At 39.6% G+C, this 18,544-nt stretch overlaps 1 protein-coding gene across 2 annotated transcripts in view; it reads right to left on the reverse strand.

Moving 5' to 3' along the window:
• Positions 1–6,550: 6,550 nt before the first annotated feature.
• The window catches only part of LOC126810075 (uncharacterized), a 32,703-nt gene continuing 20,709 nt past the window's right edge, over positions 6,551–18,544 (reverse strand). For both annotated transcript variants that reach the window (XM_056099031.1, XM_050535032.2), the window contains 10 exons: positions 18,247–18,364; positions 17,199–17,320; positions 15,931–16,116; positions 15,056–15,185; positions 13,911–13,993; positions 12,102–12,175; positions 10,735–10,786; positions 10,306–10,392; positions 9,787–9,878; positions 6,551–8,841 (listed from right to left, as the gene is read on the reverse strand). In XM_056099031.1, the coding sequence (XP_055955006.1) occupies positions 8,733–8,841; positions 9,787–9,878; positions 10,306–10,392; positions 10,735–10,786; positions 12,102–12,175; positions 13,911–13,993; positions 15,056–15,185; positions 15,931–16,116; positions 17,199–17,320; positions 18,247–18,364 (1,053 nt within the window). In that variant the 3' untranslated portion in view covers positions 6,551–8,732. The remainder of the gene's footprint in view (positions 8,842–9,786; positions 9,879–10,305; positions 10,393–10,734; positions 10,787–12,101; positions 12,176–13,910; positions 13,994–15,055; positions 15,186–15,930; positions 16,117–17,198; positions 17,321–18,246; positions 18,365–18,544) is intronic.

Raw genomic sequence — 18,544 nt, forward strand, 5'->3', positions numbered from 1 at the left:
TCCCTCTAGAAGTCACAATTTTAAAATAAGGAGAACAACTTTGAGTAAATTCTAAGAATGTTGTATGAAATCGAGACCGGGTATCTTTTATTCATTATATTAAATCTTCACAGTAAATATTTAGTAAAACTTATTTTATAACATTGAGCCTGAAATTAAATTAACACAAATGTTTGCATATAAATTCATTACCAGAATTAATAATAAAGTGGGATTTGACGTCCTACTATTCTGTAACATCTGTAACACTATTTTAGTGATAACAGAGATCAGTAATCAGTTTCGTACATAAAGGGTTTAATTACATCGGAACAATATAAAACACCTACATCAATGTAAACAGGTATATAAACGATAATATTAACATGGTGCATTAAGACAAACATTCCACACTCTTCTGCTCTGCTGCAGTCCGCTCATCTCCTGTCTCTCTCTCTCTCTTTCTCTCTCTCTCTCTCTCTCTCTCTCTCTCTCTCTCTCTCTCTCCTCCTCTGTCAGAAAACTGATGGTTATATACCTTTCAACTGAGTCTACACAAACGAAATCATCACTATTTATGGTATTTACAAGTTATCTTAATTTCGCTGACTGATATAATAATATACATTGTGAAACTGATAGTCTTTAATTAGTGCGTATGTGTTTAGAACAAAGTATATTGTTGAAAAGCCGATATCACATATTATCAAAACCAGCTTGGGTCAATAAGTTAACTGCATCTAAATAATTGTTTGTATTTTATAAAATAGAAAATTGAGCACTTTGTCACACATTCACTTAAAACATAATGTGGAGCCAGGGTGTCTAAGTGGGTAACCTGGAGGTCGCGTGTTCTATTCCTGTATTGGCCAAGAAAGTTCATTGGGATTTTCCGATTTGGTTTCCCCATGTCAGTGGTGCCGGACGGAGGGCCTGACAAGGACAGCTGTCTAGTCGTTCGGATGGTTACAGTTCCCGTGTATATATTGACGTGCACGTAAAAGATCCTTTGGCAGTTGAAATTCTATAAAAGAGTAGACCATAGTGCCCCTGCCTGGGCAAAATTTCCATCATACCACAGTGAATGGCTTATGTCCGTCTTCATTAGCTCAGTAAAGGGGCAGAACAGTAGTACGTTAAACCCCATTTCATTTCATGTCATTGAAACATAACGCGGGACTAAAATATGACTCAATTTTATTTCATTAACAGTTGGAGGAAACCGGGAGGTCTGGAGAAAACCCATGATGTTGGACAGGCGACCATACCCACGTACCAGCAGAGAAGCGAAACCAGTCTCCATTTGACTCATTGACAGTCCCTTTGATCTAACACGCACGCGTTAAACCGGTCGGCAACCCCCCCCCCCCCCACACCTTCTTCTTTAAGTAATGCAAAATTAGAAACAAAAATTATATTCATTAATATACAAGTCGGCAATATATGCCTCTCGGACAAGACTATGATAATTTTGCAATTCTGATTATATTTTCTCTTTTAAATATGACAACAATTCGGCTCCATAATATTGATCTCACACTATATAGATGATTAAATTCAGCTAAATTAAAAGGTTTTAGCTGTGTATCCGGTCCTATTTCTTCTCCCTGTTTATATTATTAAGGCAATAACGATTAAACATAGATAATGTATTTTCTGTCTTTCCTTTATAGAAAATATACATATTTATTGTCTGTTTGAATAATGAACATTTACATTGTTCCCATTCTTGTGAGATTTCCCTGTAACGTCATTTGTTGTGATCTTTTAGAGGCATTTTTTGTGTTGTTTTTATACGGTTAGAGTTGACCTTATCATTTAGCACTTACCTCCAGTTATAAGGTGACAAAGTGTCGCGATGATGCGCGTTAATGGCTAAAAGCTTCGGTCTGTATTAAAGATACATTATGGGACATTAGATAAAGAGCTGGTAGTTCTCACTGTAATAGTTAAAAACTAGATACTGTAAAGGGAATTTCCTGAAAATTTCAGTCAAATTGATCCACTATGATCCGAGATTTTAACGATTGAATTTTCGGCCTAGCCTCGATTATCATTACTAAAGTCGGTAGGATAAAAAACATATTCTCGATTATCCAATTCATGATTTAATTATGAATGGAAGTCGAACAGCAAATCGGGATCTAATCCAATAAACATCGCAGGCTAGCGATGACATCGAGAGTTGGTTATGGTGTGGATAAGTTAATTAATGTCTAATCAATAATTTAGATGATATTTCAGGCCTAAAGAAAGACCTGCAATAGGCAGATTTACTTCTTGCATAATGTATGTTAATTTATTCTCTTCAATACTGTGTATATTATACTATCGTAGCACCGGATATGAACTTAACACTGGATATGAGTGGGATATACCGTTTAATTCAGTTTATCATTTTAGAATTTAGAATCTTTGCGCTGTATTAACATGGGTCCTGTTAACTAACATTGTCTAGTCGTTCGGGTGGGATGAAAAACCGGGATCTATGTACACGCTGACCTACCCGTAAAAGAACCGCTGTCTGGGCAAAATACCCCTCATAGCACGATGTATGGCTATGCCCGTCTTCATTAGCCCAGTTGGTACAGAAAAATAGAACGCTAAACCCCATTTCTGTAATTGTTCTGTTTAAAACTCGAAAAACAGCGCATTAAAAACCCTGGTAAACAACACTGTAGAAAAAACTTTTTTTTTTTACACAATGGCATCATTAAAAGACGTTTATAAGTTCTAATAACTTATGTCCAATCCTCTTAAACTGCAAAAAAATTCTGTGGATGCAAAAACAAATTCTTAAAGGAGCAAAGTCGCTAATATTTGGGACCTAGAAATTGATACAAATGGGTCGTAACGCATACAATAATGTAATATGAATGTATATAAATTGATTTACATTCAGTCGTTTCTGTTTTTACTGTAATTTCTAATCAGTTAGGTTCGGCGACAATCGAATTTCAATCTCTAGCTTCTGGTTATTCCAGTCTACGCCGATTGTATTTATTGGGCATGCTCTCCAGATAAGAATATAGCGTCTACGTTTGACATGACTTGTGGAATATACCTAGCTTCGTTTTCCGAGTCCCTTATTACAAATAGCGCTGAAACGCATTATAATACACATTCGTGTAACAATTGTAAAATGTTTATTTTGTCTTAAATATTGGATATCAGAAGGCCATCTTTCCCTGGTAAGATCACAACATCAATGTTGATTTAAACCGACAAATAAATCGTGTTTTCAATGTCGAAAGATTTTGGATAATATTGAGTTAGAGACTTAGCTACTTTAAACTAAACTAAGTACACGTTTAGCATATTGTGTGAATAACAAGACACAATACAATAATTTTAAAACAAAATCCCTTCTCAACTGATATTTCCAATTCCAAGTGCACTCAAAATCTTACGTTTTAATTTCTCTCTGTCTCTCTCCCTAATTAAATTGATGCAATTTAAACATTAACACGCGCCCTGGCCAATTGTATTAATCTACCTGACCAATTGAACAGTATTTATCGATTGTATAATTGTCTAAGAGTATTAAACCGGCAATACGTGTTAGTTAGTTTTAGATGTTGAAGTAAGAAGATGACAAGTCTATTTCCGCTGTTGGTTTTATGTTATCTTTTCATCCATCAAAACACAGGTTGGTCTCTTATTTTTATAACTGACGACTCTCCGCTAATTTCAGTCTGGTGTCCATATGTCAGTGGTGCAGGATATATGGGCATGGCAAGGAACGGTTTCCAGCCAGTAGTGCGGGATAGATGGGCCTGGCAGGGCACGATTTTCCGTCAGTAGTGCAGGACAGATGGGCCTTGCAAGGTACTTTGTCCATTCAGAAGTGCGGGACAGATTTGGGTTGCAAGGAACGGTTTTCAATCAGTAGTGCGGGACAGATGGGCCTTGCAAGGAATAGTTTCCGGCCAGTAGTGCGGGACAGATGGGCCTTGTAAGGAACAGTTTCCAGCCAGTAGTGCGGGATAGGTGGGCCTTGCAAGGAACGGTTTATTATTTTGTTTTATTGGAAGGAGGGGGGGGGCGGGATTGTTGGTAGCTACATTTGATATGTATTTCCGTATTTCTTAAGAAATAAAATGAAATGGGGTTTAACGTCCTACTGTTCTGCTCCGACTCGAATCAAACTAGGTCATTTCGGGACTAACATATGGTTCAATTTCATGCCAATAATTCGCTTGCGCGTAGGGATCTTAAGCAGTGGGGGGAAACAGAAGAACACGGAGAAAACCTAAGATGTTGGACAGGCGACTCTACTCCTTGTCACGTACAACCGGGGAATCGAATCCACGCCAGTTGACTCAATGACAGGCCTTATGATACAACGAACCATTCTGCCATCCAACCCACCGTGTAGTGAGGGGAATTTGCCCCGGGCAGCGGCACTAATGTCATACTCTTGCACCGAAATCCAACTGACAAGAGCAAACCACGTCAGAAAATCTCGATGAACTCTCTCGGCCATTCCAGGGATCGAACACGCGACCTTCAGGCAAGCAAGCCAGCGTCCTACCCTCTGAGACACCGTGGTCCCATATTTCTTAACGATGATTTATGTATGATTTCTACGAAGAGCTGACAGTTCTAGCTATAATAGTTACAAAATAGATAATAAAAGGGCATATCTTGAAAATTTCAGTGAAATTACTTCATTCTAAGGGAAGTTTACAGAATAGAGTAGTCTCCATTGTCATTGCTACAGTTGTTATGGTGAAAAACACAGTATCGATTATCCAGTTTTTAAGTAAATTATTCGCTCGCGATCCTGTTTAAATTCGTTGAAAATCTCAACCACCCGATGGCTTAGAGAGTTTATTATAGGCTTGTCATGTTAATAAATGTATAAATAATAACTTATATAACAATAGAAGCCAAAATAAAGACCTGCAATAGGCTGGTTTAGTTCTTACATAATACATCTATAATTCAAAATATCACGCTCTACAGATCGGATTGACAGTTCACCCAACATTCATTTCTTGTAAACTCTATCGCGTTCCCAAGCCATTTTATTGAAATCTGTAGCCTATATCGCGTTTACAGGGTTTTCCACAACAAGTAGGGGAGATAAATCCGGAACGGAAAGTCGTAGACCGCTGAATATCGACGCGATTTATCCTCTCATGCAAACAATGTTTCACACCAAGTTTGAAAATACCCCGTCAAAACCCTGCAGTCTCCATCGCGTTCAGAAGCTTTTCGGCTAAGGGGGAATAACTTTCCGCATAACTGTTGATCAGAAAGTCATATAATGCTGATTATCGATGGAGTTCGTCCTCTCATAACCTCATTCTTTCACACCGAATTCGAAAAAAAATCCGTCGAAAACTATATATATCGTCGTCTCGGAGAGAGAGAGTTAGTTTAACGTCCAGACGACACAGACCAGGTCATTTCGGGACAAGCATATGGTTCAATTTAATTCAATAATTCACATGCGCGTAGAAGGGAGGAAGCCAGAGGAACCGGGGAAAATTCACGAGGTTGGACAGGTCACCTCAGTCCTTGTCAAGTACAAGCAGAGAATCGAAACTAGGCCACTTGACTTGGCTGACCTTGACATCTAACGTGCACGCGTTAAATCATTTACCCCCCCCCCCTCCCTCACCACACACCCACTCCCGAAAAGACGTTTGGACTGGTGAAAAGGTACTTCCGGTTCAAACCAATTAACATTTTTGTTAAAGTTGCAATTTCATATTTTTAAGCTATATTTTTAAAATGTATTAAAATAAAGCCTTAAAATAGATGGTATCTATAAACAGTCCTACCTTGTTAAAAAAATAATCCCGTGAATATTTAATTAGCCGATTCAGGTCTGATCATAGGCGGACGGGCTCGATGGGGGTTAGGGGTGTGGGGCAGAGCGACGCCGATCGCCTGCGAGAGCGGAGGAACGGGGCTTACCGTGTAGCCCCCCCACCCCACCCAAGAAGATTTTAGAAAATTTTGACGGCTGCAAATGCGTTTTCCTGCTATTCCAGTCTGTGAATACAACAACTTCAAAATAGTCTAATATAGCCTAATAAAGATGGGTGACTCGAATTCCAATCAAAAAGATCAATCGTTTACAGTCCATGGAGACGGGACTGTCGGGAGAAAATTTAACTGCCAAAAACGCGTTTTCCTGCTATTTCAGTCCTTGAATACATCAACTTCAATGTGTTCCAATATAGTCTACCTTTGGTGGCTGACCAGAATACCAAACAACCAATCAATCGTCTCGGGGTATGGGGGCTTCATCTTCCCGGAGAAAATTTTAAAAATTCAATTACCGCAAATGCATTTTTCTGCTTCTCCTGCCCGTGGGTTAAGCAACTCCAAAGTTGGACCAAAGTTATCCAATGGTTTTGTTACCAAAATCCCACTCTATGCCGACCTGAATTCCAACCATACAGTCAGACTGTTGCAGTTGCATTCACAAATAATAATCGATGCTCGAAAAATGTCGCACAAAGTAGAGTGGCTCCAGGCAAAATGTTTTAATCCTTAGTTGACTTAGTTCAGTACAAAGTCCTGGTATTCAATTAAAAGAAAAGTAAAATTAGTGTTTTTCTTTTTTATTTTGGTCACTTTATTTTGCCAACTAGATCAAATAATAGGTTGGGTTTTTTTTTTCACTTTACCCGTCTGCCCGAAAAGTCAGATTTATCCGGGCAGCGGCACTATTGTCTAGTCATATCGAATACCAACTGCCAAAGGATCTTTCACCTGCACGCCAATGTATACACGGGGCCTCGGTTTTTCATCCTATTCGAACTACTAGACAGCTTTCCTTGGCAGGCCCTCCGTCCTGCAACACGGACGAAGGGAAACCACGTCGGAGAATTCCGATGAACGTTCTCGCCCAAATACAGGGACCGAACACGCGTCTTACCCACTTAGCCACCGTGGCTCATTCAACCTCCTCTTGGTTAAAGAGCCAGTGCCTTACTCACTGCGCCACCATGGCTCCTATAGTTGCAAACAGAAATACACATAATAAAACAACGAATAATATACTTTGATAATATGAACAATTCCATAAATTATTTATAAAACATATATAATTAAATATCTCAGTTAGATAATATAATATACACATAAATTCTTTTAATGGCATTTGGACACAGCTCACCAATTATTGCTTCGCGAAAGTTATTTTTAGTCTTTCTCTCCCTTTCCCCCTTTTGCATGGCGATTTTTGATTACTTTTTGGTGTAGAATCGAAGAAAACGGTTTGAAAATACATTTTCTGCCAGGTTTTGATGAATATTCATGATTTTGAGGCGGGGGGATACAAGAGTTGAGAGGTTGGTTACGTTGAAATGCAGGGCCGAAAATTGCATGTTTACTTGTCTCTACTTCCAGCTTGTGTATCTCAAGTTTTCCATGGTGATCCTCACACATGCTTTTGAGCAAGAATTTGCCACACGTTGCTCCATCTGTGGCATAAAGCGTTCTACCCAACGAGAATTTGGGAAAAGGTTAGAGCCGGTCTAAGAGACGAGAATTAACATTAAAGCAAATGGGTAAATCATTAGTGGTCTGTGCCCCGTCTTTAGTAATTGAACTGGAATATATACAGTTCACAATTCTATGGAATACAGTTACTACTTATGACTGAAGACGTTTCTGTAGTATTATCATGTTAAAAATTTATCGACTGGTTTTGTAAGCATGTATCCGATCACTCGACAAACCTCAGCAGATTCCAGTACCCTAGTCCCTACATCTAGCCTCGGCTGTATGACGAAGTCCGCCATTGGAACTACGTTCAAGTTCCCGGATTACCAACGGCGTTGCCCATGACGACGCCTTTGAAGAATGTTTTATCATACAAATATTTCAAAGTCTGAAGCTGTTTTTCTTTCAAGGTTATCCGATTTTCTTCAAACAGGGACAACTTTGCACTGAAAATTCTATACACGCTTCGAACGACGCAATTTCCTAATAAGTAACGGAATATCCGAGGTTTTCCGAGTGGTAGCCGATCAGATAAATATGTGCTCGGTTGGTAACGCCTGAGATTGTCACTCAGTTTTTGCGCGTGCATCTTGCCTGTACTATGTCACTTGAATAAAAGACACTGCCAAATATGCATCGTGTGATTTTATTGTCTATATTGTTACAGTTTCTACTAGGCTTTTCTTGGGAGGAGAGGGAGAGGGGAGAGGGGGGAGGGGGGAGGGAGGGAGGGAGAGGGGGGGGGGGGAGGGAGGGAGTTAGGGAGAGACATATGGTTCAGTTATATTTCAATAATTCCCTAGCCCGTACAAGTTACCATACTCCTTGTTACGTACACGCCAATCGGCCGCCTTGTTCATGAATAAATAATACCAATAGTACAGTGCAAGTAAAAAAAATGGCCAATGAATTCTTGTTGGTTTTTATCAATTAAAGACATAAGTAGTCTCCCAACCATTGTTTTCAGTTGGTTAGTTCAATTGTAGATATCAGCCTCTTAGATCCTTTGAAGTTAGTACACGTAGCTGTTTTATAGTTTATTGCCCTATCCATTAGCTGAATGTCACCATTAAATCACACTCTTGGATCCTTTGAAATTAGTAGCTGTTGTTCCATAAGTATGTGTTATAGTTCATTGTCCTTTCCTGTAGCAGGATGCCCCCGTTATTTGCGCAATATATATAATGAAAGGTTATATAAAATACTGTTGTTTAGAATTCTATGGCGCTGATTCAGTAAAAAAAACCAAACACATCTCTGTCCGTAAATGGTTTCAAATTTGTCTTCTATTTAACTGCTAGTTGTACAGATCGTAAACAATTAGCTTTAGACAATTGTAATTTTGGAGTGGTCTCTCGAGCAGCTTCTAAAATTTTAATAGCTTTACGGGATTCGCTGAAATTTATAAAAAATAATATACATTTATTGAATGGTAACAGGAAGTGTGTACACAATGGAACCGGCCAACGAAACTACGCCCACCAACAGCTTTATGAAGGGGTGCAATGAAATAAAATGGGGTTTAACGTCCTACTGTTCTGCTCCGACTGGGATAATGAAGACGGGCAAACGCCATACAGTGTGCTATAAGGGAAATTTCACCCGAACAACGGTACTATGGTCCACTCTTATAGCAAATTCCAACAGTCAAGGGATCTTTTACGTGCACGCCAATGTATACATGGATCTTCGGTTTTTCGTGACATCCGAACAACTAGACAGCTGTCCTCCGTAATGCACCACTGACAAGTGAAAACCACGCAAGACAATCCCGATGAACTTTCTCGGACAATGCAGGAATCGAACACCCGACCTCCAGGCTAGCGAGCCAGCGTTTTACCCACTTTACCACCGTGGCGCTTCACAGCTAGTTATGACTAGGGCAGTTTGAGGTGCAATAGGGAGTAGTAGATTTGGATCGTCCAGATACTAGATTACACATAAATGCAACAACAACTCTTTAACGATTTGAGTTCTCATAATACCCCGTCCTTTATACTGCGCTGCTACGGCCGCGAAAAATGGTCTCAGAGCGCTTCAAGATCGCCATAAGCCTGGTGAAAGCGTGGTGGAAACGCCAGATATTGTGCTGTGGTCTCCATGATCGCCGAGTCACAGCGTTTGTTTTGAGCATGTTCAAAGCAAACGCCAAGGTTCTTCGATGTGGCGCTGGCGTGAAAAGCTGTGAGAACTCGCCTTTTTTTTTTAAGTTTGTAATTTTTGGGACATTTTCCTGCGTTGTGTTCACGTTTTCCGGCGATCTTGTGTATTTTCTGGTCGCCGTACGGTCGCAGCAGCACAGTAAGGAAGCCACCCCAGTCTGACGGGGGTATAACTTACATTCCTAGAGGACCTTCTAATCTCTCCCTTTCTTTCAGACATCTCATTACACGTTTATCTGTTAATGTCAGGATAGCGAAGGCTCGAATGATCTATAAAAGACATATAATGGGTCAATTTTTAAATTAGTACAGAAAAAAATGTAAATAGATCAAAGGTCTTGTCAACACAACAAGGGAAATTTTTAAAGGGAGAGGGTGAGAGATAAATGGGTTTTTTAACCTAGGGTTAGGGTTAGGGTTAAAACTTCACTCGATGCAAACCAGCATTCTATAGAGGTCTCCCTTTATACTTCAATTTTACTTCCAATAATTCGTTTGGGGGTATGGGTCTTTAGGAGTGGGAGGAAACCGGACGACCCGGAGTCTTTAGGAGTGAGAGGAAACTGGAGGACCAGGAGAAAACCCGGAGGTTAAACAGGCGACCTTACTCCTTGTCAATTACAAGCTTGGAATCAAATTTTTTAAGGCAAAGTGGTTTAATACTTTGCTTAGAGAATTAATCATAGATAATATTTACCATTATACGAACATATTCACTGGTATCCAACTCCAGCATCTCCAACAATAACCTAGTTAATTTCTCACTCTTCATTCCTAATGTTCCCTACAATACCAAAACATATAAAAATAATGGTGGGCCACATACTGATCCCTGTGGTACACCAGCAGAATTTGTCTTGTATTTAGAAACAAATAGCACATTAACTGATACAAAATGAAATGGGGTTTAACATCCTACATCTCTGCATTAACCCGACTACTTAAGACAGGCATCCACCATTCAGTGTATAACACACGAGGTTGGACAGCGACCCTACTCCTTGTCACATATAACCGGGGAATCGAAATCACACTATAACCATTCAGCCATCCAACCCCCCTGCACCACTATCAAGTTACTTTCCCGATCAATCAAATCCTTGGTATACAGAATATTTCTACTTACAACAGAAACAACTGCTTCTGCTCTGGTTTCTTCATCACGGTCATCTAACCTCCTGAAATATTTGTTCACAACTTGTTAATGGCATACACATGGAAATTTCAGTCCAAAAATGGTCCAATTTCATTAGTATTATAGGTGTGGATGTTACTGACATTAAACCCAGGACCTGCTGGTGAGTGATATGCTCTGGTCCTTGACATGCACACCATTGCCCTCGTCTTTGACATGCAGACCAATGGCTCTGGTCTTTGACGGGCACATCATGGCTCTGGTCTTAGATGTGCACACCATGGCTCTGGTTCTAGACGTGCACACCAATGGCTCTGGTCTTTGACATGCACACGAATGGCTCTGGTCTTTGACATGCACACCAATGGCTCTGGTCTTTGACCTGCACACCATGGCTCTGTCCTTTGACATGCACATTAATGGCTCTGGTCTTTGATGTGCACACCATGGCTCTGTTCTTTGACCTGCACACCTTGGCTCTGTCCTTTGACCTGCACACCATGGCTCTGTCCTTTGCATGGCTCTTGTCTTTGATGTGCACACCATGGCTCTGTCCTTTGACATGCACACCTTGGCTCTGTCCTTTGACCTGCACACCATGGCTCTGTCCTTTGCATGGCTCTGGTCTTTGATGTGCACACCATGGTTCTGTCCTTTGACCTGCACACCAATGGCTCTGTCCTTTGACCTGCACACCATGGCTCTGGGCTATGACCTGCACACCAATAACTTTGGTTTTTGATGTGCACACCATGGCTCTTTTCTTTGACATGCACACCAATGGCTCAGGTCTTTGACGTGCACACCGATGTATACACAGCAGCGCTGCTTCATATAAAGGAAGGGCAACTAATAAGTAACGGACAGGAAAATACACCTCTGTCATACAGAAGTCAGTGAAGCTGAAACGTATACCATTCCTTTGAAAGCCAATCTGATTTAAAAACAATCCTATTTCGTTTCATTTTTTTATAGTTCAAAATTTTGTTTTAATTTTCTTTATTACACTAGGATCTGGGAGAGTTATTATATAACCTGCGCTCTAGTTGATGTGAGTGATTAGCCAATGAAACGATCTGTTGCAGCAAGTTCTTGACATGCGATGAGTGGAACTGTGGGTATCCTACTAGAAACATCAACGCTGATCGGTTTATCAAATTTCTGACGTCATAAGAGTCAAAAGCCGCTCGTATAACCCCTGATGCGACCTACCACTACAACATGTCTGATCTTCATGTAGTGTAGGCCATCGAAAGTATAAAAAAACTAAACGAAATATAGATCTGTATTTTAATCAGACTGTTTGACAGTAGATTGAGATCACTGATAACATAAAGGTCTAAAAATCAACAACTTACTTTTCAACTGATTCACAGGCTCTAGAGAACATCCCAAGTGCTGTTAAAGCTTTTCCTGAGGACACCCTAACTTCCTGGAAGAAATATTATTAAAAGTTTATTCCCCAAAAAATACATATTGATGAATTATATCTAAATACACAACACAATTTATATGGAAAACAATCATTGGTTTATACCAGTGGTTCTCAACCTTTTTTTGCCAACGGCACACCTTGGAACACATGGCAAAATAGCGGCACACCTGGCTAAATGTACATGAAAAATATTTGAATTTTGCGAAATAAAAACATGGTAAGTCGGACGGAAAACAACCGTAGACCGAGACTAGTCAGAGACACATAGAATGACTCAAACTAAATAAAGAAAAACACAGCTATGAACTTATCAGTAGACACCAGTGAATACTCATTTGGGATCATGTGTTTTTTTTACATTTTCTTAGTGTGCCGTTCAAAATTTTGCGGCACACTTAGGAAGATCTCGAGGCACACTGGTTGAGAATCACTGGTTTATACACATATAGCACAGTACTTGAATACAATAAGAGAATACTTGTCGAAACGTGGTGCTATATGTCTATAAACCAGGGATTGTTTTCCTTAGAACTTGTATTGTGTTTTTTAATGTGCTCTTGTCTGCGATATCACTTCGGTGGAAGCGGACGTTAAATAAAGCTATTTTACATATTAATGTTCTCAATCGCTAACATTTGGGACCTAGAAATTGACAAAAGTGGGTCGCAACGCATATAATACTGTAATATGAATATAATATAAACTGATTTACATTCAATGATTTCCGTTTTTACTCCAATTATAAATCAGTTATGTTCGGCGAAATAAGCCAGCAGTCTCAAGCGAGTGCAAATTTCTAGCGTCTAGTTATTCCAGTCTACATACGCAGTTTGATTTGGCGCAATGTGCCTAGCCTCGTCCCTCGAGTCTCTTGATACAACTGGGGCTGAAGCGCATTATGGTACACGATTCGTGTACCAATGGTAAAATGTTTATTTTGTCTTAAATATTGGATATCAAAAGCCCATCTTTTTCCGGTAAGATCACAACATGAATGTTGATTTAATTTGACAAATAAATCGTGTTTTCAATGTTGAAGGTTTTGGATGATATTGAGTTAGAGACTTAGCTACTTTAATGTGCTCAATCGCTAAATGCCACTCAACGATTATATTTAAATATGTTTTAAATATTTCATAAAGATGGGAACAAACTGAATATCAAGAAGCATGATGTTTTAAATTTTATCATGTGTAACTTTTCCTTGATTGAATTAATAAAGGGAGCTTTTCCAGTCAACCTGACAGATCACCGTCGCTCACTAGTTTTTATGTCATTAGGAGGGTATCTGCTTTTATTGCATTCTTTTTTGTTGGTGGAGGAGGGGGAGGGGGGGAATTACACCTGCGAAATCTGTGTGAGAATGGGCCTTTACTTTAACTTCCTCTGTGCCATCAGATCTGAAATCGGAACCACCTGATCAGTGAGCCTGCATCATAATCACGAGGAAGCTTCCTAGTTTATCCAACCTCATTACAGTATGTCCCTAATACTATTTATTTGCGGGGGTTGGATGGCCAAATAGTTAGCGCGTGTGTTGTATCATAAGGTCTGTCATTGAGTCAACTGGCGTGGTTTCGATTCCAAAGTTGTACGTGACAAGGAGTAGGATCACTTGTCCAACCTCGTGGGTTTTCTCCAGGTCCTCCAGTTTCCTCCCACAGCTAAAGACCCCTACATGCGAGAGAATTGGACGTTAAACCCCATCTCTCTCTCTCCCCCTTTAACTTACAAGACTAGGTTCATCCCATAGTTTTCTCTCCAGCAGATTATAAATATCCTCTACATCTGATACAATACATGGATGTTGTGGTCCTGTAAACAAAAATCAAATAATTAAACTGAAACTGAAAAAGATGTTTGTCTTCAACTGTTGTTTTTTTTTATTGTCCGACGACAGGAGCTTAGACTAACGGCAATTCCATCCAGAAAACATTTTTTCACCAGAAACGTACAATTGTTGGAATTTAACGTCCTACTGTTCTGCTCCTAACCTGGGCTAATGGAGACGGGCATACGCCATACAGTGTGCTATGAGGGACATTTTGCCTGGACAGCAGCACTACAGCCTACTCTTATATCAAATTCCAACTGTCAAGGGATTTTTTACATTTACTTCAATGTGTAAATGGGACGTCGGTTTTTCGTCTCATCAAACGACTATGCATTGCATTGTCACTTGCCAGGCACAACTAATAAAGGGGGAACCAAGCAGTAAAATCCTGATGAACTTTCTTGGCCAACATAGGGATTGAACTCGCGACCTCCAAGTTAGCGAGCCAACATCTTACTCACTGAGGGGATCACGTGGCTAGGTGGGTAAGACGCTGGCTCGCTAGCCTGGAGGTCGGGTGTTCGATCCCTGCATTTGCCGAGAAAGTTCATCCAGATTTTCCGGCGTGGTTCTCCCTTGTCTGCTCCTAAACTGGGCTAATGAAGACGGGCATACGCCATACAGTGTGCTATGAGGGAAATTTTGCCCGGGCAGCGGATGAACTTTCTCGGCCAATGCAGGGATCGAACACCTGACCTCCAGGCTAGCGAGCCAGCGTCTTACCCACCTAGCCATGTGATCCCCTAGGTCGTGTCAGGGGTCGTACGAGCAGCTTTTGACCCTATGATGTCAAACATTAATTAATCAATCAGCGTTGACGTTTCTACTAGTTTACCCACATGACACGCCAAGAAGTCGCCGTAACAGATGGTTTCATTGGCTTATCCCTCACATCAACCAGAAAGTGGGTTATATAACAACTCGTTTAGATCCTAGTGTAGTAAAGACAAGTAATACGAAATTTTGAACTATAAAAAACGAAACGAAATAGGATCTGTGATTTAACCAAATAGAGTATCATAGAGAATACATTTATTTAATACCTAAAGTTATAAGAAGTTTAGTCGCAAGAGCTCGATGTTTAGATACAGGAGATGTCTGAAGCAAGTCTTTTAAATTTCTAACCACTGTTTCATCAGTACAATTCAACTGTTTTACCAGAATTTCCAAAGCCTAAAATAAAATAAAACAGATTGCAAAATAAAAGATCGTCTACTAAGGAGTGAAATAAAACGAAAAGAAATAGCACCAACTAATCTTGGCTCCCAGATATATGTTTACCCTTGGAAAAATCGCGGGCCATACGTAGGCCATTTTGGATATGATGTGATGTATCCTTCCGTCGGTCTCTTCCTAAAGATCCAAGATGGCGGCTCAAACTCGCATTTCTTCAGAAATTTCACATATTTAGCCGAATCACTCACATTGTGCACTAAAAATAATTCCCAGTAAATAATCAAATCGGCTATTTTCAAATGAACTTTTGATGTCAAGATGTGGAAAATATTCCAAGGATCATTAATTAAATGATGCCTAATTGTCGAGAAATCGGCAGCATTTCATTCTAACAAATCCTGCCAATCAGGATCCACTGGGGGTGGAGCTTAGGAACCAATTTCACACTGATTAATGGAACTTAGATGTTTGGGATATAAACATATATATTAAGTTTCATCAATATCGGATAAACATTGTGACTTGTAGAGGGACCACAAGCTGAAAAGGGATAAGGGAAAACATGCATGAAAATTCAGGGGAAATCTCTATGCCAACACTGTGATTAAACGTGGGACCTCCTGGGGAGCAAGCCGTCTAATTTTTGGAGAAGTTCTCAGACAGGAACTTATTTTGTTAAAATCGCTGGGACTGTGGGGCCCCATTGGCTGTTAAAGCGAATGATGATCGCCTCATTTCTTACCTTGGCTTTGAGATGTGAATCGTCCGTTTCTGACAAGGTAGTGGATAATTTGTTTTTGGCGTTGACATCTGAAACACACAGCTTCCCTATCAAGACAGCTGCTTCTATGGATATCGGGTCATCGGGGTCAGGATTGCAACAAAAATGACTTAAAACTTTCACTAACTCAGTAAATGCTGATATTGACTGAAAATAAATTGAAAAGAGTATTTCTTCTTATAATTATTCCAGTTTTTTGCTTATGGATACATTATGGGAGATAAGATAAAGTGCTGGCAGTTCTCACTATAATAGTTAAAAACTAGATAATGTAAAGGGAACTTGCTGAAAATTTCAGTCAAATTGATCTAATTTAGCTATTGAATTTTGGGCCTAACCTCGAACATCATTACTAAAGTTGGTACGATAAAAAACATAGTCTCGATTATCCATTTTTTGATTTAATCATAAATGAGCGTTGTTGAGTAGCAGATCGGATTATAATCCAGTAAATATCGCAGGCTAGAGAGGACACTGACAGTTGATTATGGTCTGGATAGGTTAATTAATGTCTAATTAATTAATAATAATGATGTCATTGTAATAATATTATTAAACATATATTATGCAAGAGCTAAATCTACCTATTGCAGGTCTTTCTTTAGGCCTGAAATGTTACCTAAATTATTAATTAGACATTAATTAACATTACAGATTTATATTTCATTTCGTTTTTTATACTTTTGATGGCCTACACTACATGAAGATCTGACCGGTTGTAGTGGGAGGTCATGCCAGGGGTCAGACATTGATTAATTAATCAACTTTGACAGTTCTAGGGGTTTACCCCAGTCCTTCATGTTTATAAAATTGTGCGGGAGCCATAAAAAGCTCCTGATACCTTGAATATATGCAGTTTAAAAGTAAACAAAAACTGAAAGTAGTTTATTAATCTCAATATTTAGGAGAGCGATTTAGCTAATTTGCAGGAGTCTTTAATGACTCCTTCGAAGGAAAGCCGACGTGTGTCGAGAGGAGCAGGAGCGAAAGCTCCCCTTAAACGTGAAGGACTGTTTACCCACAGTTCCGTGCAGAGCATGCCAAGAACTCGCTGTAAAAGACCGTATTATTGGCTAATTCATCACACCAACTAGAAAGCCTGTTCTATAACAACTCTTCCAGATCCTAGTGTAGTACAGACAAATAAAATGAAATTTTGAACCATAAAAAAACAAACCAAATAAGATCTGTGTTTTAATGAGATTGAAAGAAGAATAAACATCACTTACTTTGTCTACATATTGTACATTCTTTCCTTTTGTCATGGTAGTGATTAGATCTAATCTTATTTCTGTATTACCAGTAACTAAAAACTTTAATATAACCTGTAATACTTCATTATCCCAACAACCTAACAATATAATAAAATAACATCATATGTGGGTTAATATCTTTTGTCTCAAGATAGGTATAGGAGACAGAGAGAAAGAGAAATGGGGTTTGATGCCCACTTGACGCAAACTAGGTCATTTCGGGACTAATATATGGTTCACTTTTATTTCAATAATTTGCTAGTGCGTAGGAATCCAGAGGACACAGAGAAAACCTGTTAACCGTTCAGCCACATCGGAGATAAGCTATGATGAGATTGAAACTGGATTTTATATATATATGTTCCATGGTTCAGCAATGAAGAGAGAGAGAGAGAGAGAGAGAGAGAGAGAGAGGGAGAGAGAGAGGGGGAGGGGGAGAGAGAGAGAGGGAGAGGGAGAGGGGGGAGAGAGAGAGAGAGAGAGAGGGGGAGGGGGAGAGAGAGAGGTTTAGTTTGACACAAACTAGGTCATTACAGGACTAACAATTTTATTTCTATAATGTAAAGCCAGGGTCTTTACTTGAGTTTGAACCAGGGGTGCTACTTCGCCAGTATATTCCGGACATGTCCTGCCCGATTTTCCAAACGTCCGACCAGAAATATGCCCAATGGGACATCAAGATATGGTGAATAATATTCAAAAGCTAAAAATATAAATTTAATAAAACTGTTTGCCTGTTATATGAAATGAAATGGGGTTTAACGTCCTACTGTTCTGCTCCTATACTGGGCTAATGAAGACGGGCATACGCCATACAGTGTGCTATGAGGGAAATTTTGCCCTGGCAGAGGCACTATCGCCTACAGTTATATCGAATTACAACTGCATTCCTATGTATACACGGGACCTCGGTTTTTCGTTCCATCCGAAGGACTAGACAGCTGTCCTTGTCAGGCCCTCCGTTCTGCACCACTGACATGCCTGTTATAACATGGGCCTGTAATAATATCAGAAGGACACAAACCTATTAAAATCAACGATTTAGCTGCTTCATATTGTACCCTCATATCTTCATCTCGATGCAGTCTTTCTTTTAACGCATAAAATACCATGGTATCTCCACATCTTAATAATCCTAGTTGCTGAAATCATAAACATTAAACATCTCCACATCTTAATAATCCTAGTTGGTTTAATCATAAACATAAAATACCATGGTAACCCCACATCTTAATAACCCTAGCAACTGTAATCATAAACATAAAACATAAAAATACCACAGCAACTCCACATCTTAATAATCCCAGTTGCTGTAATCATAA

The sequence above is a fragment of the Patella vulgata genome, chromosome 2 (assembly GCF_932274485.2).
Source record: "Patella vulgata chromosome 2, xgPatVulg1.2, whole genome shotgun sequence".
Taxonomy (NCBI): domain Eukaryota; kingdom Metazoa; phylum Mollusca; class Gastropoda; family Patellidae; genus Patella; species Patella vulgata.